The 23345-nt window shown below is 42.5% G+C and overlaps 1 protein-coding gene and 2 long non-coding RNA genes across 7 annotated transcripts in view; 2 read left to right on the forward strand and 1 right to left on the reverse strand.

The window, feature by feature from the left end:
* The window catches only part of LOC128330196 (uncharacterized), a 52973-nt gene extending 41310 nt beyond the window's left edge, over nt 1–11663 (reverse strand). The window contains exons 1-3 of the long non-coding RNA XR_008310004.1: nt 11310–11663; nt 4724–4914; nt 794–856 (exon numbers count right to left, since the gene is read on the reverse strand). This is a non-coding gene — a long non-coding RNA (uncharacterized LOC128330196). The remainder of the gene's footprint in view (nt 1–793; nt 857–4723; nt 4915–11309) is intronic.
* LOC128330194 (uncharacterized) lies at nt 247–4938 on the forward strand. The gene is made up of 3 exons (XR_008310002.1): nt 247–420; nt 1033–1115; nt 4787–4938. It is a non-coding gene; the product is annotated as an uncharacterized LOC128330194 (long non-coding RNA).
* Nucleotides 11664–14823: 3160 nt separating the features above from the next.
* The window catches only part of LOC128330180 (serine/threonine-protein kinase SBK1-like), a 34114-nt gene continuing 25592 nt past the window's right edge, over nt 14824–23345 (forward strand). The window contains exon 1 of one of the 5 annotated variants that reach the window (XM_053262618.1): nt 14824–15635. Coding sequence is in view for 2 of the 5 variants with exons in the window: in XM_053262616.1 (XP_053118591.1) it covers nt 18316–18439 (124 nt within the window). In the remaining 3 variants the exon portion in view is untranslated. Of the gene's footprint in view, nt 15636–17970; nt 18440–23345 lie in introns of those variants that run through there. The other 4 variants (XM_053262616.1, XM_053262612.1, XM_053262614.1 and 1 more) reach the window with 4 other exon arrangements.

The raw sequence follows: 23345 nt of genomic DNA on the forward strand, positions 1-23345 counted from the left end.
CCATGCAAGGAACAGGTGCTCTTGCCTCTTTTGCATCTGGTCATCCAAAATCAGCCCCCATGCTCCAGTCCACCTGCTTACCAACCCTCCCTGTCCCCCTAGAGGCTCTCCTTGGAGCTATTTATGTCTATAATTAGGGGTGCTACTTGTCCGTAGCAACTAGGTACCTCTCATTTTAACACTGGACAACTCAATTCAATACAATAATACCCTCCTGGCAGTACATAAACTCTGTGTGCTGCCAAAGAGCTGTTGACAGCATATGGCCTCCAGAAATAGATTCCGGGAAATTTCCACTCTTGATAAGCCCAGATGTGATCAGGAGTTGGGAGCGAATATTGGGAACCATCAGTAGGGCACAATGTGGTGGGGAACAGATGTAAAGGAGGGCAGGGTTCCTTGGCAGTCACAATTTGTCAGGTAGGTGTAAGAAAAGCTGCACTTGTTGCCCTTTCACAACTGTTAAAGGAACTTTAATGGATTTGTGCCTCCATTGTATCTGGTCACTACATGCTGACCAGGTGATTGGAGAGAGTTGGTTTGGGTTGGGAACCGTCCAGGTTTGTGCATAGGAGTGTGCACTAGCAGAATAGTAAACACAATGGGGTGGGATTAAGCCTGTCTGGATGCCACATCTTCTACTGCATGATCTCTGTGCATCACACTAATGGGGACCATCTACATGCTCAGAGACTAGCATTAGAACCTTCTAGAGCTTTAAGAGAGTTTGATGGCAACCCCCCCACCCGCCACCCCATGGATAGCCTACTGAGTGTGAGCTCTGCCCACTCACCTCAGTCTTTCATCAACTGCTGCAGCGAATGTCTCTTGGGAGCCTTCTCCATGCTATTGTCACCTGAAAGAGAGAGAAATTGTGTTTTGAGAGTGAGAATGTTTTGTTTCTAAGATACAGTCTCTTCAATTTTATTTCTTCTGACATTTATTCCACTTATTTCTTATATTCTAGTTTTTTCTTACCTTCATTTTTGCATTTTATTTTCCTTCACAATCCACCCCCCACCTTTTCTTCAGCTCTCTCATATAGGCCCAATTGGGAGAAGGGGGTCTTACCCCCTTCTTCAGCCTGTGGCTGCTGGTAAGACAACTTTTTAAAGGTATGTGACTTGCAGTGGTAAGTTGCCCACCACTGATGACCATCTCTGTCTGATTTGTTTGGGTGTAGGACACAAGGCTGAGACTTGTTCTGTGTGCTTCAGCTTTCTAAACAACCCTGTAGAAACTGAGCATCAAAGCTGAGATCCACTCAGTGTAGTGAATGATTCCAGGCCACCAGTAACATAGGAACATAGGAAGCTGCCATATACTGAGTCAGTCCATTGGTCCATCTAGCTCAGTATTGTCTTCACAGACTGGCAGTGGCTTCTCCAAGGTTGCAGGCAGGAATCTCTCTCAGCCCTATCTTGGAGATGCCAGGGAGGGAACCTTGGAACCTTCTGCTCTTCCCAGAGCGGCTTCATCCCCTGAGGGGAATATCTTGCAGTGCTCACACTTCTAGTCTCCCATTCAAATGCAACCAGGGCAGACCATGCTTAGCTAAGGTGACAAGTCATGCTTGCTACCACAAGACCAGCTCTCAGTACCTCAGCCTCTTCAACCACTGCCCTGGTGAGGTCACAATACAGTGCCTCAGTGCTGCCCCTGGCAATACTATCATCTAGTTCCAGGTGCTTGGTTACTCCATGATGAAGGAAAGGTATCCTAGCCAGAAAAATTATCTTCATTATCAAGAGACATTATCCAGGGCTGAATCTCAGCACTTAGTTCCAGAGCTCAAAATAAGCCGTGGGCTTCGGGCAATAGTGTAATTATCTAATAATGCCCTTGTGTGGAGTTTGGAATTAGGGATGTGCATGAACTGGTTCGGCAGTTTATTCACAGAATGCCAAACCAGTTCGAAAGACCAGCATTTGAGCCAATTTGGAGGTGGGGAGGGGGTTGCTTTAAGGTGTGGGAAGGGTATCCTTACCTTCCCCACCGCATTTCCCCCACCAGTGCTGCTGTCAAAATCGCTGGTGTGGGGTGGCTGTATACGCTCTTGCCGCTCCGGTCAGCATAATACCAGCATGTGTGTGAGGGGGAGTAAGTACACCCTCCCTGTGCCTTAAAGCACCCCTGCTCCCAAGAGTGCATGGAACCGGTTCCGTGCACATCCCAACTTGGAATATACTAACCCTTCACTTTTTTAGCCTACGTTTCGAATGGAAAGTACCTTTATGAGCTTGCCTTGCTGTCTCTGTGTGTGTCCCTCTAACAACTTTGCAACTCCTGCTCCAATTTGGTACAAATCTGAATGGTGTGGTTTGTGATGATGTCATGCAGCCTGATCCAAGATGGCTGCTGCATGGAAAGTAAGCACATTAGTTCATATCTGAATTGCTTGTTTTAATTTCAAAACAATAGGGGCCAGGACTTTGGATATTTAAGCTTTCTGCTCTGGCAGATCTTGCCCCTAGTTTTCAGTTGGTTCCTCAGTGGTGCATATGGCCAGAGGCCCCCTTTTTTCATAACAGCCTGCACGTCTGTATTCAAAACAGGCACAAGAGCTTAGAAGGAAGGGGAAAATTAGTTGTCTTGGCCCTCTGGCAGCCTTGCTTTCTCACATCCAAAAGCAGAACTTCTTGTGAACTTCAAAGCTGATGGTGGATTTATGGCTGATGGTTGTGTGTGCTCTCACACTAGCAGATCGTCAACAGTTCACCTGCGACCTCTCATCACAGTCCAGGCATGGGGGCGTGGGTGGAATCTATGCCTGGCACCTCTGTCCCTTTGCCAGCCTAAACTAGCGCTGGAGGAAACAGTTACATAAACATAACAGTCAGCATCTCAACATAGCACTGTTCTCAAGGCAGATTAACTGTTCCAGTCTCGACTCTTGGTCTTCTCCAGGAGGAGGTGCTCTTCATGAGGCATAAGTTCGGCATCCCTGGATACAGCCATGTTTCTATGACACATACGGCATCCGTAGCATCCTTTCAACAGGAAAAAGATCAAAGGAGTGTGTTGCAGAACCACAGAGTATGCTCACATTTTACCTGCTTGCAGGGGTGCACAAAGTATGAGTTGCACTTTCAGCTTCTGCGCAGATGTTATTTCATTTGAAATTAGGTTTGCATGGGTGGAAATTGAACCCACCTCTCATTCTCTTTTTGTTGTTATTCCAGATACATGGGGGGAAAAGGAAATTAATGCTTCCCCTGCAATCAGGTAACATGCAAACACACACTCTCTCTCTGGTAAGAACTAATCTGCCTGCTTTCCTTTCACTTTAATCTTAATTGATAATTACTATCCTCACAAGTTTGCCCACTTCAGATTTAAATGTTCACACATCCGCCATCTTCAATTGGGGGGATGACATCATCACAAACTACACCATTAAGGTGTCCCTACAGTAGTAGCAAATTTGGTTCAAATGGTTAGGTGGTTCACCTCTTGTGTTTCAAACGGTCACTTGTCCGCCATCTTAAATAGGGGTGGATGACACCATTACAAACTACACCATTGAGGTGACCCTTTGTGTCACTCATTACAACTGCACCAAATTTGGTCCAAATCAGTTAGGTAGTCCACAAGTTAGCCCACTTGTGCCTCAAATGTTCACACATCCACCTTCTTGAATCGAGATGGATGACATATCATCCACCCCAATTCAAGATGGTGGACATGTGAACATTTAAGATTGAAGTGGGTTAACTTGTTTATTTATTTATCATATTGTTATACCACCTGATATGTACATCTCCAGGCAGTGTACAAAATTTAAAATGTTAAAAGTCACAGATTAAAATGCACAAGACACAATAAAAACAATAGTATAAAACAGTCATTAAAACAATTAAGATTACTAAAACGAATCCTAATTAAAAGATTTCAAGAGTCTTGAGAGTCTTCCTGAAAACAAACAGAGAAGGAGATGCTCTTATTTCGGCAGGGAGCATATTCCAAAGCCCTGGGGCAGCAAAAGAGAAAGCCCGGTCCTGGGTCTCCACCAAACAAGCTGGTAGCAACCGTAACCAGACCTCTCCAGATCGTAACAGGCTGCAGGGTTTATGACAAAGGAGGCGCTCTCTTAAATAGCCAGGACCCAAGTCGTTAAAGGCTTTATAGGTAATAACCAGCACTTCGTATTTCACCCGGAAACATATCGGCAATAATCAATTAAGTTTATAGTGAAAGGAAAGTAGGCAGATTAGTTCCTACCAGAACAACGTCTTTACTAAACTGAGCCATGGTGGGGGAAGGTTGTCTGATGAGAACTTGGTGAAAGTGCTTCCAGTATGGTTCCATCACTCAAATTACATATGTCTGTATGCCCACAGAGACTTAGTTCAAGTCCAGTTTCCATCCAGTGGGGATTTCCTTTTGAAGATTAATTTGTTTTTGTTTGTTTTTAAAGTAGAACATAAATCTTTATTTTTGTTTCCTCGGGGACTTTGTTATTTTATGTAGATTTATGGGTATTTTAATTCATTGACATCATGCTGTTGTGGCCAATACGCTTCAACAGTGCATGTGAGTAAACCCTATCCACCTATCTATTGTGAGGACTAGTGTGAATAAAAACTGCAGCACACTCTACATATTTGAAGAGACATGTAAGATTAATGTAAAAACAGAAAAACTATTTAATGATATAAACAGATTTATGTTGACTTCATCTTATAGTGGAACTTTGCAACTGTTACCACTATTTTTAAAATACCTTTTGAAATCAGTCTATTGTGGTGTTTAAGGCTGATGCCGTTCTGTTTTGTTTGTTTAAAAGCTTTCTTCAAACTGTAAAACTCCGAAAAAGATTTTTGTTCCAGTTGTTCCAGTGTTTAAGTAACCATGACAAGCATGATTCCAGATGTAAAAGCCAAGAGGTTGCGTACCAAGAAAGTCTTCCAACAGCTGTGGAATTTTAAAAAGCATAAAGGAATTTTAAAAAGCATAAAGGATTTTTACTAGGATTTTTACTAGGCTGAAAGGAAGTTGATGTGATAACTGATTAGCTCATAAACATATCTTCATTGGCAAATGGTGACACTTAGGTTGGGTACCTTGCTCTCTTGAATTGGCCTGCCTATAATTAGTGTATAAATGTAAATCAAATGACGACAAAATGTAATGTAAAGCATTGAAGAGAAAGAAGTCTGCTATGAAGCCTGAGATTTTTTCATTTTTTACAGGTCTATCCCCAAAGGTAGTTTAAAAAATGACTTAACACAAAATACCTAATTCACTTATTTGTTCATGCAATCTGAATAATGAAAATGCAGGAATATATTTTAAATCATTTTGCTAACTTCTTCTAAAGTACTACTATGGGCTGAGAGAACAAGATTTCAGAGGTGTGGCAGATTTTGTTTTTGAATTAATCAATCTGAAATAAAAGATAGGCAATCAATGCGTTAATATAGCTCACCAAACAGTTTAAGTGTAATGTGTCATTACATAACACATTATTACAAAGGAATGGTCACTATTCCTTCAGTAAAGTAAAGGGTGAAGTGTGCTGTCAAGTCGATTTCCTCCTTGTCCTCTCTTCACTTCCCTTTCCCTCAAACCCCTGCCTCTTAGGCCTAGTCCACATAAGCAGTAGTAAAGGTAAAGTGTGCAGTCAAGTCGATTCCGACTTCTGGCACCCACAGAACCCTGTGGTTTTCTTTGGTAGAATACAGGAGGGGTTTATCATTGCCTCCTCCCATGCAGTATGAGATGATGCCTTTCAGCATCTTCCTGTATCACTGCTGCCTGATATAGTACCAGCAGGGATTCGAACCGGCAACCTTCTGCTTGTTAGTCAAGCATTTCCCCGCTGCACCCAGTTTCCCCCCAAAAAATCTCTTGGTGAACAGCTACTTTCAAATGACTTTCTAGAAATTATTCATCACAGCAATATGGGTGTGTGTTTTAGACACCTGCAGCGGTGCAAAGTTCAGAACCACTCACATTATCTTATGGGATATGTCAGCCAAACATAATAACAATTATTATATTCTCCGCATACTTTAGTGTGGATTAGTTCAAGATAACTGCAATATTCATTGACATGTCAACTAACACCTCCATAATACAAAGTAGAAAAACTACATGAATTAGTTACATTTAACCCATATGTTGACACAAGAGTCCTGTGAAGATGACTAAAATCCCGGGATATTACTAGCCTAATGGCCCTGCTCCTTCTGCACAGAGCAAATATGCAGAGTTACAAGAACACACAAAGAGGGTTTGCATATGTATAGCTTGTACATATGTAGGCCCCATGCAGATGACTTGATGAAAGTGTGATAGTTATGGGCAGAACCAGGTGGTAAGATTTTGCTACCACTTCCATGCCCTATTTCTAGATTTTAGTAATCTGCAGATGTTAGTAATCTCCCATCCATGCATTGTATTGCTAGATTTTTAATTATTTCATTTAAGTAACCATTTCCCCCCTAATTTTCAAACATGCTTTGAGTATTCTCATTTAATCCCAATTTACAGGCCGCTTTCGGACATCATCCCAAACTGGAGGCGAAATCACCACCAATTTGCTGCCCATGTCATCCGAGAGATCGGAACCACAGTTCCTCCCAGACCCAACCACGGTTCCGATTTTGCCTCCAAACCTGGGAATGAACACTCAGTTTGTAGTGAGTTCCACTCACCCAAACGAGGATCTGTTCCCTGCAACATGTCTTCCAGATCCTGAATTAACGCCAAACCAGAGTTAAGGGAGGAAGCTCCTCCCATGGGCTTACCTCCCATTGGTTGGCACAGGCTGTTTTTCCAGAGTCAGAGGAAGCTTGCGAAGCCAGTTCCACCTCCTTTACTAACTCCCAGACTTCAGATTGTAATAGCTTGGGAGCACAGGGGGAGGTGGGGGGGATGGAGGCAAACTGCAGGTCCATTGGATCCACAGTATGACATTGTCTCCGAAGGAGGCCACAATCTTTAATTTGGAATTTAGCAGCATACTGACCACTGTGGCTCACAACTGATGTAACTGACCACAACGGACAAGTACGTGCAAACGAAACACTCCAGATCATTCAGGCAAGCCAAAAATTACCTACTGAAGTAGGACTGGGGAGAACTGGGTTTAAAGCTACTCAGTTATGAAGTTCACTGGTTAACGTTGGGCTATCACTCTCTCACGGCAGCTTTACGCGACATGCTAAAAGCTGATCTGCTGGTTCCCAGAGTTCAGCGGTGAGCCTGACGTCTGGCTGGGGTGTGTGTGACATGTCAACACTGGTCATGTTGTGTGAACCCACTATGGCAGCATGTTCCACACATATTTTTGGTTACCTGGGATCCCCCTCCCTCCCCCCTGAGTGTGCCTGCCACGGCTGTGAGACGCCACAGCTGACACACGATCAACTGAATGTGGTTAACAGAGTGCTCACTCCATTAACCTAGTTTAAAGGGGTGGTTCCTTAAGTGGGCTTGCTGCCAGCCGGCGCTGGGAGTTGCATGGCTCCTGGCAACTTCTCACGAGCTGCAGAAACTGGGCTGGGCTCCCTTAGCCTGGTTCCTGCTGCTCGTGAGAATCGCTTCTTTAACTGCCCCAGTTTCCTCCAAAGAACCTGGGAATGGTAGTTTTGTGAGGTGCTGAGTATTCTCTGTTACAGATCTGTAGCTCCACACTGAAACTAATTCTCAGGTTTCCCAGAGGATTTACTTTCAATTTGTTCAGATCAGTAAAGGTAAGGTAAAGTGTGCCATCAAGTCGATTTCGACTCCTGGCACCCACAGAGCCCTGTGGTTTTCTTTTGGTAGAATACAGGAGGGGTTTATATAGCAATAGCCGGAGCTCTCTAAGCGGTTTACAATGATTTAGCACATTGCCCCCAACATTCTGGGTACTCATTTTACCGACCTCGGAAGGATGGAAGGCTGAGTCAACCTTGAGCCCCTGGTCAGGATCGAACTTGTAACCTTCTGGTTACAAGGCGGCAGTTTTACCACTGCGCCACCAGGGGTTTACAATCACACAGTATGAGATGATGCCTTTCAGCATCTTCTTATATCACTACTGCCCAATATAGTACCAGCAGGGATTCGAACCAGCAACCTTCTGCTTGTTAGTCAAGCATTTCCCCACTGCGCCACTTAAGGTGGTTGTTCAAGTTAATAGTGTGGATATATTCTTTGTCTGCCTGGGGAACGCTCAGGAGGAACTCAAGAAACACAAATCAGTCATTTAATCTCCCACTTGAAGGGTGGAAAAGAAACAACATTATTACTTGCATATCTTAGTGCTTCAAGCTGCTGTCAGAGGTACAAGAGCAAGATCTGATCCAAAAGTTGACAACCTTGTCTCTTATTCAGCTTTTGAGAAGTGTCTAAATATGCCTGGATCCAAGAGGCACAACTTCTTTTAGACATAATAAAAACATGATGAAAGCAACTGAAATATGAAGCCATGGAATTTGCTGTGACACAGTATAATTGACCAGTTAGGATAGGCAGCTCTTATTTTGATGCAGGAATTGGATTCATCAACAACAGCCTCTGAACTTGTTTTCAACACCAGGGCTCAGACCTGGAAAATGTCAAGTAGTACTGAAGCGTGAACATGTGCAGTATTCTCCCTCACCAGTATGTATTCTTCAGATGCATCTGGCCTACAAAAGCTCATAAATCATAAATTACCTATTTGGTTTTTTTCTTTTTGTTAGTTACTTTAGTTTTTAATTTAGAATGTAATTTTAATGCTGTCTTGCTCTGTATCTTTTTGTACACCGCCCAGAGTCCTCGGAATGGGCAGTATATTAAATGTCTCTAATAAATAAATAAATCAGTCAGTCAGTCAGTCAGTCTGTATGGTGTCATAATACTCTTCATCTTTCTTCCCTTGCGTACTAAGTAACTACATATACCCCATACCCATCTAGGGTTCAGAGGACCTGACCTCTATGGGGACTTGAACTGAGATAATTTCTCTAGCTAGGAATTAACTACTGCGAACAGGTTTTTATTTCCAAATCTTTACGGTGGGCCTAAAAATTGGAACAACTGAAATGAATAGCCTCATACACAAACACCTATGTGTGAACCCATTAATTCATGCAATTAAAAACTTTCCCAAAAGGTTACATTGCAAAATTAGCTTTTCTGATTTTACAAGAAGGCTTAAGGGTTATCAAGCTTCTAGTCCTCAGTGCAAATATGCTGTGTTTTCCCTTTAAAATGAAGCGGCAGCTTTATTGCCTTGTAAAGTAGGACATGTCCCAAAGCCACAAATGAACAGGACCTTAGCCAGCCATTGTAAATAACTTAGGCAGCTGCAGGGGATGGGCTGATCTATCTTTTTCTTAATTTTATGAGGTGGGTTTACAGGATGATCCCCTTCCACCACAAATATCCCCATGGTCCCCAGATGGTCATACAAGGGAGTTGGCTTTTGGCTCCATCATGTTTGCAGAGTTAACTGAAACCTCTCCACAGCTGAACTTTGCTTTTGCATCATACTTCTGCCAGGACTAGTACTAGACAGCATCAGGCTCATTTGTTATTTATTTGGAGAATTTTTGGTTTTACTTTCCTTGGATTATTGATTCCAGGTATCATCTCTGTTTAACTCTGGAACATGTTCTCAAGGCCATGGTTAAGGTCTCTGCTCCGGGACATGTGATGCTTGGCGAACATGAGAGCACTTTTAAAGATGTGCAGAGTGTTTTTCCCTCACCACCAAACAATAACTGCAGGACCCATTTTAGAACTGAACTGAATTTGCTCCCCCCAATTTTCCTTTGTGAACTTTAATGTCAAATAGTCTCTAGGTATTCTTTGAATGCCTAGAAATGTGCCCAATATTCCCTGAACATTTGATATCTTTTGTTATACACTGCATAACAATCTGTACGTGATATGCGGTGATATTAATATTTGGTATCTGACCGTTGATAATTGGCACTAGTTGATAGGCAACATGCAACACATTATTGATTGCATATCTCAGGTTTTCAAAAATGGTTTTCAAAAATCTACCTTTAGGAGATACTCTCAATGTCAACGTGTTTGCCAAGGAACCTCTGTACATTGCTAAGGATTCTGGGACTTGTTTCAGGATTCAAAGTAAGTTCATTTAGGGCACTGTTGGGCCTTGTCATTGCCCACTGTGAACAGAGAGTGTGCCCTCATGTATGTCCAACGGTATCCTGTGGCTGTGCTTTGCTGAGGAAGATCAGAAGAGTTAAGCAGGGAAACGTATCCATCATTATTGATCTTCTCATCAATAAACTCATCATAAGCTTCCAAAAAATCCTGGCTGATATCCTGTCTAAGTTACTAGAGGAAGTCCTTTTGAAATTTAGTAGTCCTTTAGAGTAACTCCCGAGTAGTACTATTGAGTGACTTAGTCTGAATATCAGCCCCTGTGTTCCTTGGAAAACAACTCAAAAACTACCATGTCTTAATTGACTATATTAATATTAGGTATGCAATTGTTCTTATTTGTCAGTATCTGACATAGCATTGATATGTTTTAATCTGAAAGTGTTTGACAGAAAACATGCAGTAGAAATTAGTATTTGACAGCTGACAGTTTATGCAGTTTCATGAGTCAACAATGCAAAATGAAGACCATCAAGAGATGTCAACAATATATTCAAATCCGAATTATGAGGTAAATATTTCTCATTGTGAATGAAACTGTAAAATTCAAATTATTCTCCAGCTATTTTTCATGTTTTCCCCTGCCTGTCCCCACCAGCCTCTATGAGACCAGAAACAAGCCTGGCTGGAGCAAAAAATGGCCTTAGGGGCACTTGGATTAAACATGACCTGAAGGGGAAATCAACATGTGTGAGAAGGGTGATAAGGAGCCTGCCTCTCATCCTCACCAAACAAGGTTGGATAATACACATTTGTCTAGGAAACATTTATTTCCACTCTTAAAGGCTTTGTAAATTATACAGCTGTTGACAAATTATATGCAATGAATTCAACTTCCAATTCCTCTGTTTATGACCAAAGGGATAAATTAATCAAAAATATATTTTCCTTCTACATCAGGATTACTAAGGGATATTTCTGATGAAAGTGCTCCACTATATGACAGTTGATATTTACCATGTCAGATATTTACCATGTCAGAGAAACATGGTAAATATGTTTCAAGCTTTTGGACTGCCCTGACATGGTAAATACCAACTGTCACTATGCGAAGAAGCATAAATGTCAGCTTCCACCTTGCCATGACTTATCACAGGGATGGCCAACTTGAAAATTCTTGGGGGCAAAACTAGGCCTAGTTTTCACTGATGTAGGCTGCCTTCGGACATCACTCCAACCATCACTTCCAAACTCACCTCCAGGTCAGCCCCTGTGATGTCAGAATTATTGGAACCGCAGTTCCTGGACCCAAACACGCTTTCCCCAGACCCAATTTTGCCCCCAAACCTGGGAATGAACCCTTGGTTTGTAGTGAGCTCCACTCACACAACCAAAGATCCATTCCTATCTCCATTATGCTCGGATTGAGATTGTTCTCCAAACTGGAGGTAACGGAGGAAGCTTCTTCTCCGGGCTGCCAGCTCATTGGCTGGCACGGGCTGTCCCTCCAGGGTTGGAGGGAGCCCGTGCAGCCAGTCCCACCCCCTTTGCTGGCTCTCAGACTTCAAATTCCTCTCACCCCTGCTAACTTGGCAAAGAGGCACCTTTTACCGTGGTGATTCTCTTTATTTAGCAGGGGGAGAGTAACTGGCCCTATCTACCCCCAGCAGAGTACCTCCAGTGACTGTTGCTGGTGTCTATCTTATGTTTCTTTCTAGATTGTGAGCCCTTGGGGGACAGGGATCCATCTTATTTGTTTGTTATTTCTCTGTGTAAACTGCCCTGAGCTATTTTTGGAAGGGCGGTAAATAAATTAAAATTAATTAATTAATTAATTAATTAATTAATTAATTAAAGATGGAGGCAAACTGCAGGTTTGTTAGACCCACGGTTTGCCAGTCTGTCCAAAGGCGGCCGTAGCAAGCTTGTGTCTGAATTGTTCCACTTGAGGCTGCAGAAGATGGGGACCTGTTCACACACATTTCCTCCCCTGCAAATAGCAATTTAAATGTCATGAAGACATATTGTCATTTGCATTATTTGCTTGAATATTTATATATCGCTTTTCAAGAAAAGCCCCCAAAGCAGTTTACATAGATATAAACAAACAAACAAACAAAATGGCTCCCTGTCCCCAAAGGGCTCACACTCTAAAAAAGGAACAAGACAGACACCAGCAACAGTCACTGGAAGGATGCTGTGCTGGGGATGGATAGTTCTCCCCCTGCTAAATAAAGAGCTTCACCACTTTAAAAAGGTGCCTCTTTGCTCAATTAGAAGGGAACAGTTTACTTCTGGTTTATTTGTATTATGACCACAATGAGCATCTCTGAGGAGAAAAAAAGAATAAAATGTTTTCAAATAATTAATCAAATGGAGATGGGTAAAATATTTATTCATAAAAAAAAAAATTTAGTTATCTACATGGAACATCTTTTTCATATGGAGAAGCATATAATCATGTTAGTCCTCACATATAGTCTCAAATGGTATAGCCCTGTATAGGCCTATCCCGTCAGGTTAACTGTTGGTGTTGGTGTTCTTAACATTAATTTAAATTTATATGTCACTTTTCCATAAATGCTCAAAGCAGTGTGCAAGATAAAAAGTATAACAAAGCAAGGGAGGAGAGCTGGTCTTGTGGTAGCAAGCATGAATTGTCCCCTTTGCTAACAGGGTCTGCCCTGTTTTGCATTTGAAAATTTTGCATTTGAAGTGTGAGCACTGTGAGATGAGGCCGCTCTGGGAAAAGCATCTGCATGCTGGCATGCAGTTACATAGGAACATAGGAAGCTGCCATATACTGAGTCAGACCCTTGGTCTATCTAGCTCAGTATTGTCTTCACAGACGGGCAGCAGCTTCTCCAAGGTTGCAGCCAGGAATCTTTCTCTCAGCCCTACCTTGGAGATGCCAGGGAGGGAACTTGGAACTTTCTGCATTTCCCAGAGTGGCTCCATCCCCTAAGGGGAATATTATTATTATTATTATTATTATTATTATTATTATTATTACATTTATATCCCGCTCTTCCTCCAAGGAGCCCAATGCACCAGTTCAGGAAGAGGCTTAGCACAGAGAGGAGCTCTTTTCGCAAGCTCCTCTCTTCTTTTTTGCAAGATATGCTTTTACTTCGCCCGACTGCCGCGGGCTGGATCGGGTAAGGAGGGCTCGGCCAGCTGGGAGGGTGGGAGGGTGGTCGTCAGCGGCGGCGGCCGCGGAGGCATTCTCATGGGCCATTTTGGCCCTTATTCATTTGTCGGGGTGGTGCGGGGAAGGAGTATTCGGGCAGCTGGGTGGGCGGGAGAGCGGTCGGCGGGACACATTTGGGGCAAGGGCAAAGGCAATTTTGGGGCCGGGCAAGGGCCCCAAGGTCTCCCAGCCGCCTGTCCTTGTTGCCGCCGCCAGGCCCCGGCGGCAGCTCTGCCGCCACCTCGGCCGGGCTTAGCCGGCTCGGCGGCCGCTTCTGGCCGCCCAACATGGCCGCCTGCTCCCTTTTTCCGTTTCTGACTGGGCCGTTCTGCATATGCGCTTTGCGCATGCGGAGAACGGCCGAGGGAGGCACGGACACACGCTTGGTTGTCCACGGACGGACACCAAGCCTTTTATTAGAGAGGATATGTATATTTATATATTACATGCACTATATGTCCAAAAAAAGAGAGATTTAACATCACAGTGTGGAATATTTCTGACTCTTTCAACATGAACAGTATTTTTCTTTTCCTATCAATTGTATTTGTTTCTAATTTTTTGTTTTAAGCATTAAGAAGAAGAATCAGGTGGTTCCCTTTTTCTCTCCCCACCCCCCATGCTCCTTTGCTCATGATCTCTCTGCCAGTCATGGAACAGAGTGTTATACATCTAAGGAATTTAACAGCTGGGGTTTTTTATCTGTGCTTATTTCTGTGTTTAGCTGAGGATGGTGTGTTATACCAAAATGTCATGTGTCAACTTTTTAGTTTTTCTTTGGCGCAATAAAGGATATTTTTTGTTGAGAGTTGAGTTAATATGCACATAGCATCACAAACATATCGACTTATTTTAAGCATTAATCCTATCTTCATCATTCAATGTCCCTGACTGCTAAATGAAACTGTCATTTTAAAAATCATAATTTAGTAGATCTGATAGAAATCAGATAAAACAACCTCAGATTTTGCCCCCTTCTGCCAGTTGGTCATTCCTGACCAAGAGACTTTGGTAAATCTGTCTTGGGGGTCTTCTAAATGATTAGTCTCACTCTCATACAGAAACTACATTTATTTCTCATTTGTTGCACTCCATCCTCTGATCTTCCAGATCTTCCCTTGACCAGCTTGCATGTCTGTTGCAGAAATATCACATTATTATAGCACTTTCAGATGGTCACTCCCACAGCTATGGTAGCACTAAATCAGGAGCGGAATATCTTATGGAGAGGTGCCAGCTAGCATTGAGATAGTGCCTATGTAGTGCTATACCATTGCTGGTTTTGCTCCTCAGTGGTACAATATCTATTATATTAATTCTCCTGGGTGTGCCTTGGAATGTGCGTCCCAGAGCCCAGCTGACTGGCTGGGTGGCGGACGCACCTGATTGGCTGAGGCACACCCAGGAGACTTGGTTGCCATGGCGGCCCGGCTGTGGAGGCCATAGGTGGCAGGCCCAGCCCGGCCACAGAGGCAAGGCCCAGGAGGGGGAAAAGAAAGTGGGGGGGGGGGACAGAAGTGGCAGTGCTGAGGAGAGGTGGCTGGGCCTGGAAGCAGAGACTGGGGCAGAAGTGGGGTGGGGGGAGGTAACCACCGGCCCCAAAGAGTGCACAGATGCTCTGTGCGGGGTCGGCTAGTATGCACTGATCCTCCTAGGACTAGTAGTGATCAAAATACAGAGCAGTGCAGATGCCCTTTACATGCTACCAGGGCTGCATTGGAAGCCACTTTTCCATGAATAAGTCCTGTGCAGCTGGGTAAGATTTAAATGACTCAATTAATTGAGTAACTAATTGAGTTACAGTGATCAAAAAGGTCCCCACTACATAACTGGCATCCCACTGGGAGGCAAGTGGCCAATTTTGTGGAACAGACAGACCCACATGATTGGCCCTTGCCCATGGTTATGTAAATTCCATGTTGGAACTGCTCTGGGGAAAATGGCTCTCATGTAGCTTGAGTAAAATGTAAAGGGTGCCAAAGTCCTTATGTGGCTTGTGTGGATCAGGCACACTGATTCAGTGCACAGCTTAAACTTGCAGGACCTTCCTTGGAGGCAATCTTCTTATGATGCTAAACACAGTATGAATATATAATATTACAAAAAGTCAATTGATGGTTAATAATATACTTTAACATTTACATAGCACATTTCAGTTATTCAAAACTCTTTGTATGCATTATAGCTACCCAGCTGTGTAAAGTATGCCTGTATTTGTCACATATCGCAGATGAGGGATGGGCCGAACCTAAGAAAATTGTGACTTTCCAAAAACTATCTAGAGTATATACAAGTGAAGCATTAAAACAGAAGCCAGAGCAGTTTTTTCCTCCACAAACTGAGCCCGGTTTTCTTCTGCCTTCGCAAAGGACCTTGTAAACCGCCCAGAGACGTAAGTTTTGGGCAGTATAAAAATGTTTTAATAAATAAATAATAAGATGTACAAACCAGCAAGCTGAATGGTGGTTCAGTCATCAGTTTTGTCCCTCCACCCATGTTGTGGTGGGCTGTTCACGTTTTTTCTTTTTTAAAATGTTGCATGTATATTTATTCATTTGAAGATCTGTTTGTGATTATTAATTTCTTTTAACAAGCATAATCAACTTAAAAACAGTTGGCACAACTGCTCTGGGAATTTGGGGGGAGTGGGTTCATGATTTCCCAGGCACCAGCCAATCAGTGCTGCATACCACAATATTTTGCTCAAACTCATAGGACTTTTTCTCCTGAATTTAACCATGCAGAGAAAGTAGTTTCCTTAAACAGAGCATAGTGAATGCCCTTCCAGAGTGACCCCATCATTCAAATAATGCTGCATCTATACCTAACACATTTGTGGCTGAGGTGAGATTTGTACAGCAAATTTCCCAGCTCCTATTCTTTGTTACTATATTATGCCAGCTCTCATTACCAGACCACTCTAGAAAAGAACTCCATCTCCATGCTGCAGACAAAGTTTCTCAACAGCAGTGCAGATGTATAGAAAACAGTTTGATATGATGATGACATTCTGTTAGAGAATCCAACTTACAAATACGAGGAATAATACTAAATATCTTGCCTTTTAACTACAAGTACAGATTAGATTTCAAGAGCTGTATAATTTATAGGGCGTTGAACTAATGTGAATTAGCAAAATATGGGCCAACCTAGATGTGACAGTGGAAGACTTTTAATGTGGGTATGCTGCCCCAATTGCACATAAAGCTGGGAATAAGAGGTGTGTCCCCCCCCCATCACTGCTGCTAACCTTGCAGCCCCTCCAACTCCCCAAGTGTGTTTGTCCTATCTGGACTCACTTTTGATATTTCAGTCCAGCTGACAGGAAATTGCAGTTCAGGGACGCACTGTGGGGAGGTAAGCTCAGCTGTGGGCTACGCTCCAGAAGTTCATCACTTGTCATCAATGCATCCCTTTTGTTCTTACAATCAGTCCTCCCACACCATCTTTATGTTGGAGATGGAGTTCCAGTACATCAGCCATTTGCACCAGCTGATGACCACTGGGGGCATTGGGAGTAGAGATAGTGAGTAAGATTCTCCCTAGCTGTTCTACCTGTCTCTATGACCCCAGATATGACTCTTCAGATATTTCCTGTGCTGAATCAGAATCCCTTCCTTTCCTCTTAGAGAGCAGATGGAAACATCTCTCTCTGTGAAACATCTCTCTCCCCGTCTACCTATTCATTATGTAGTTCTATAGATTAGGATTAGGTCTTTCCTATCCAAAATGTACTTCACCAATAAATACTTAGTATTTAGATTCTGTAAGAAACTCCATGTGTCTTATCTAAATGGCTATAACTACACTCTGCATTCTACTCTGTAACTGGAGTGGATAGCTTCTTTAGTGCTCTGCTAATTAACTGGGGGATCAAATTTACAACCCCCAACACTTTATACATGATTGGGGCAGAGCCAAATCAGCCATCATGACAAGCAGCTTGGCCCTATGGATGACTTTTCTCTATTTAGTCAGCATCTTCTAAATAGATCTTATTTATTTCTGTAGCATCTAAAGTTCATGTCACACTTGCTGCATTACTTGGAGACACTATGGCAGGTCTGGTAGACACCTGAAAGGAATCTTCATGCTTCTCAGGGGGGTTAGAAAGTCAGATGGATAGGATAGGCGAGTGCAAATACAACACACTTAATCTAGTTTAGGAGAGTGGAGGAAATCCTGGGAGAAAAATAGGAACCTAACAGCATTATTGCTGTTTGCAGACAGAGTATGGACACTGAGACACTGAATGACAGCAATACTGATTTATTTACAAAGCATCTATTAATTAATTATTAATAATATGCCTCAAAGCTATATGGCTTTGACCTCCCGTTTCTCTTGACTAGGGTTGACTCATGCATACATGTGTATCATTCAGTATTTAATCTTTTTCTATTATCATTTGATGATTCACAGCTGAATGTAGTAACTGCTTCCATGGAGAGCAGTGCATTGTGATGTCAGAGTGACATAAACATTCTGCCTGTGTATTTTGACCTGGGGTCTCAATTTCACACATGCAAAGCATCATTGGATGCTGCAGTCACTGAAATGATGAACATGCATGTGGGAACCACCATAATGTTGGCTCTACAGCTTTTGGATTAGAATTAATCTTGGTGCCTATATTACCCAAATCTTGCCTTAAAACAAATCCCCATTTCTCTCTCTCCTTCTGTCTACCAGTGGCCATATTTTCCACTTCTCCCTCTGGACTGCCAACTCATTTTGTGCTGAGGGCCCCAGCCTTGTACTGTACCTGACCACCTACTGCCCATCCTTGGAGGGTTTGGCATCAGCCCTGACACTGTGTTTTGTTGCCATCCCATTCACTGCCCTCTCCTTGCCTCTCCTGACCATCTTTGGAAGCCTGCCCGGCTTGTGTCTGTGACACATGTTGCCTTCTTCTCACAGTGGGGGAGATTAGAACCAGCCAGGGCAGCCTCAGCTCTCACAGGCACAAGCAGCAGGCTGAGCACTGAGAAAACTCTGACAGTTTTGCAACTTTCCGCACAGTGGGTGCCCACAGCTAGGGCCAGGGTAGAAGCAGGCCGGCACCAGAAACAATGACACCCGGAGAGACAGATGCCATAGTGCAGGAGAGACAGGCAGCAGCAACAGAATGGTCTGAGGTTGTGTTTCCACAGCCTTCTGCTAAAATACCGGCCCTGAAGTGCCTCTCAGACAAAGGTAAGGATCAGAAGCCCAAATATTTTAATGACACAGAACTCATCATTTGGCAAGAAGAGTTCTGTGCAACTCAGCAGACTGCATGTTCTTATGTTAATATTAAAAGTGGATGCATAATTTAGTCTTGATAAAGAGTTTCGGTTTCTGGCTACACGATTCAGTATTTTTTTAAAAAGTGTTATCTGTGTCCGACTGCTGTATTGTACATGTCTATTTCCCCTTCTTCTCTGTGGAAAGGAAATCTGTGGCTTTTGTGAGGTGCTTTCCCCATTGGCACTCATTATTATGAGACTCTGTGACTGGTTGACAGTTTTGTAGACCTGGATGAGTTGCATGATCTCTGTTGGGTATTTTTTTAAAGATACATGGTTCACATGTGCCATAAGGCATTATGTTCATGGTAGAGATAATCATGATTACATCTGGGAAGACAGAGAGGTTTCCCTGAAGTGATGGTTCAATCCAACTTAGTCCTACATTAGAATCACTGACGATCTGTACATACATACGGTGCAGCCAAAGCCTATGCATGTTTGCTCCAAGTAAGTCTCTGACATCCAGCCGAAATTACTCCTGAGTTGTCCTATTGAAATTAAGTAGTCATTTAGAGCACAGTAACTCCTGAGTAGCACTAATCTTAAGTTAGATGTCAGCCGCTGAGTTCAATACAGCTTACTTCCAAGTAAGAGTGCATAGGCTTGCAGCTTCAGATACTTCGTAGTATACATAAACCAAAGATTAATACCATTTGAATCTGTGAAGGCCAGATAACAGCAACCTGTCCATGATTGTGATTACTGAAACAATTTAATTTGCAGATGTTTTTAAAAGGTTACTACAAATGTTGACTAATAACTTTCAAAATACCAGCACCACTCATTCGGTGGTGATTGTTGAAGGCAAAACATTTGCAAAACCTAGCCAGCTGATCAGCAGCAATATAAACAAAATCTGTCGATGTGTAAGCTCTGCTGCTTGGTGGGGGATAGTTTTAATGACCATTTTAAAAGCTCCCTATTTCCACTGACTGTCAGCTGGAATATGTAATATGTGTTCAGAATGCTATTGATTGGAGAGTTGAGGTGACAAATAGTTTCCTATTTATGTCCCATATTTTGAGCTGACACCCAAACCCAAAGAAATTATGTTTCTGCAGTTGTCTGTTCATGCAATTATTGTTTGCTTCACCTCTCCTTTTCCACCCTTCATTTTTCTCCCTTTGTTGTCTTTACTCATTTTCTGCGCCTCAGAATGACAATTTTTGTTTGTTTTTGTTTTAATAAAACTCTTTGTACTTTGAGAGCATGATATAAAAGAAGATCATTGTGTTCTGTAGGTAGTAGGAGTGGGTGAGCTGTGCCACACACATGAAATGAGGGTATGATACTTTGTAGGTGCCCTGGTCAACCGTCCAGCTTGCCCACCCCCCTTAGGCCAGCCTTGGCTGGGAACTATTTCAATCGGTAAGCCGTCTAAGTGTGTGGGATGATGGTGGCAAGGCAAGCAGTGAGAGACACAGGCGCAAAGGGGCTTGTCAGTCTTCACCCCACTTATCGATTCCTCCCTTCTTTCCATGATTCTGTTTCTCAAATGGGATAGAACAAAAGTAAGAGAGGAAGATAGTTCTTGCTCCCATCTCCCTTCAAACTCCTCCGTTGCTTCTTGGAGTACAGAGGGAAACATTTATACTACATGATATCAGGATGTGTGTTTCGGGAGGAACATCTACTGTATACTACAAAATACAAATAGCGTTTGTACCATTTTGACTGTAATAGCTTTCCCCAAATAATCTAGGAAATTAGTGTTGCTCAGCTCAGGGGATCGATTTGGTATTGTATCCACTGTATTATATTTCATGATAACATGTAGGCTCTGTTGATGTTACTTTAATTACCCCCCCCCTTTTTGTCTTTGTCAGTCATCTAAAGCTGTGGAAAGTTGGCATTAAAAATGTCAAAGAAACAAGCACACACAAAAATGTTTACAAACTTGTAAACTTGAAGAGAAGGTACTGAGACTCATATTAAAACATATAACTCCAGGAAAAGAAGTTGGAGATTGCACAGCATGAGAGGCATCTTAATTATTAGCTATTAATTTCTAAAAAGGGAGATAATGAGGTTCAAGACTTCCTAGAAACCCACCATAACTTGGAAGTCCTTCTTCTTAACACCAAATGTCTGAAGATGGATTGATATTTCTTTTAAATCTGTACATGCTGTACATGCTCAGACAGGTCACTTTAAGTGGCGCAGTGGGGAAACACTTAACTAACAAGTAGAAGCTTGCTGGTTCGAATCCCCACTGGTACTATATTGGGCAGCAGCGATATAGGAAGGTGCTGAAAGGCATCATCTCATACTGTGCAGGAGGAAGCAATGGTAAACCCCTCCTGTATTCTATCAAAAGACAATCACAGGGCTCTGTGGGCGCCAGAAGTCAAAATCGACTTGACGGCACACTTTACCTTTTACATGCTCAGACACTGACTTCTAAGTGATGGCAGCACATGTTCTGGGGCAGAGTCTTAGCATTTGAAACAGGTTCCGGGGCTAAGCCTTGGGGAGTCATGGCTCAAATTAATCCCTGAAAGTAACAGAGAGCTTGGAACTGTGCTCTGTTGTTGGAACCTGACCTATTTATTTGTGTCCCACTCTTCTTTGATAGAGATCGTGGTGGCACACAGAGTTTACTCCTTTTATTCTCACTACAACCTTGTGAGGTAGGTTAACATGATAAATATGATAGATAATAAAATGAACAACAGTTAATGGCCTTAGATCACCCAGTGAGCTTCAAGGCTATGTGGGAATTTGAATCTAAGCTCTATCAGACCTAGTCCAGCATTCTAGCCACCACACCACCGTAACTCTTAAATCAGTATTAAATACAGCCATCTCTTTGTGGTCATTCATAGACTGAGGCATGAACAAAATAGCATGCCTGGGTGAAAAGCAGTAGTGCCAGGTGTGTGTGTGTGTGTGTGTGTGTGTATGTGTGTATATATTCCCCTCCTTATTTAAGTCCAACTAAAAAGATAACAGCATGAAATCATAATGCAATCAAAAATAAAGAAAAAGAAACAAGGAGAAAAAATAGGAAACAAGAAAAAATTCCTAATCATTTACTCTGGGCCAGTCACTTCTCTTTCAGCCTAACCTACTTCACAGGGTTGTTGTGAGGAGAAACTTAAGTATGTAGTGCACCACTCTGGGCTCCTTGGAGGAAGAGCTGGATAAAAAAAATGTAAAATAAAATAAAAATAATAATATATGAATATGATCCACCCACTGGTCTATGACTGAAATAAATAAATTGATTGAATATCCACCCCCAGCACAGTACTTCCAGTGACTGTTGCTGGTGTCTATCCTATGTTTCTTTTTAGAATGTGAGCCCTTTGGGGACAGGGTTCCATCTTATTTGTTTCTTATTTCTCTGTGTAAACCACCCTGAGCCATTTTTTGAAGGGCGGTATAGAAATCAAATTATTATTATTATATATCTTTTTTAAAAAATCTTCTAAGGGTGATTTCTTCAAAGCACAAATAGATTATTAACATTTGACCAAATTTCTGAAAACTCCTCTCTTTTTTTACCATTTCATCGGGAGGCGGCGGGTGGGAGGGGACCCAGTTCAAATGTGGACAGGCAACAAACCAACAGGCATCTACAAATTCACTTGCCAACTCACCAGTGAGAATTCCCCCAGCCCTCTGGCAAGCAGGAGGACATCCAGCACCACACAGATCTTCTCACCAAGGGTCTCATTTCCACTGCCATCAGTGAGAAGGTAAGAAATAGCAGGAATCCTTTCTCAAAGGAAAGGGCTCTCACCCACTGTTTCTTACCATCTTCATATCCCAGTGCAAAAGGCAGAAGACTTCCTTATTTCCTAATGCCTCTGCATGTGTGCCAGAAAAGGATCTGAAGGAAGAGAAGGGATTGGTGGCGACCACAATTAATGGCTGGCTAGTAAGCTAAGCCTAAATTTGTGGATCCCTGCACAAAAGTTATACAAAGCTGTAAATCAGGGGTAGATTTGTCCTTCCAATGTTGCATAATAATCCATTTAGCAACTTCCCATGCTTGAAGAATCCCTAGTTTGATAAAGAGAGAAATTCTATATGCAAGGAATATGACCTCAAAGAGCATGAACATATTTAACTTACAATAATTGCTATAAAGTCGCATCAACCATTTTGTTAATTTCAAACCAAAATGGAACAATAAAAGGACAAGTCCAAACGTATTCCCACATCCAAATTACACCAACAACAATTAGAAGAGGCTGTTCACACAACTGAAAACTGAGTAGGACAAGTGTCCTATCCAGGTTTGAGAGCTGTGTGTGCTCCCAATTTTTGGTTTTGTGAGAGCAAAGAACTAGGTAGGAGTTGAGAGAAGTGATTGTGTGAGAGACAGGAGCTGGGTAGTAAGCATCCTCCTAACCAGCTTTCATACCCAGGATTTGACAAAGGTAGGAGGAAAAGCTGTCCTACCTAGATCTTGTCTCCCACACATTCACTTCTCCATCCTCCAACCTCATTGTTTTCTATGGCATAACCAAAAACTGGAAGTGTGCACAGCTCCCAAACCAGAATAGGACATTGTTCTACCCAGTTTTTGGTTGTTTGAAGAGCCTTACTTTCTGCAAACAGCGCTTACTGAACATTCTCTGAGGTATATATACTAAATAAAAGCTGTAATAACCTCATTTTACTAAAAGCTGCTGTAATAACCTCATTTTAAGATCAGAAGAGGAACGTTTCACTGCCTTCCTGGCGACCCACCATTGATTTGGAAGAACAGGGTACAGTGGGACCAAACGTTAACCTTCTGCCTTTGGAAGGTATCACTGGAAGGTTAAAATTGCTTTTTTTAAAAAAGCCCACTTCTCCCA

This window comes from Hemicordylus capensis, chromosome 6 (genome assembly GCF_027244095.1).
Source record: "Hemicordylus capensis ecotype Gifberg chromosome 6, rHemCap1.1.pri, whole genome shotgun sequence".
Classification (NCBI taxonomy): Eukaryota; Metazoa; Chordata; class Lepidosauria; order Squamata; family Cordylidae; genus Hemicordylus; species Hemicordylus capensis.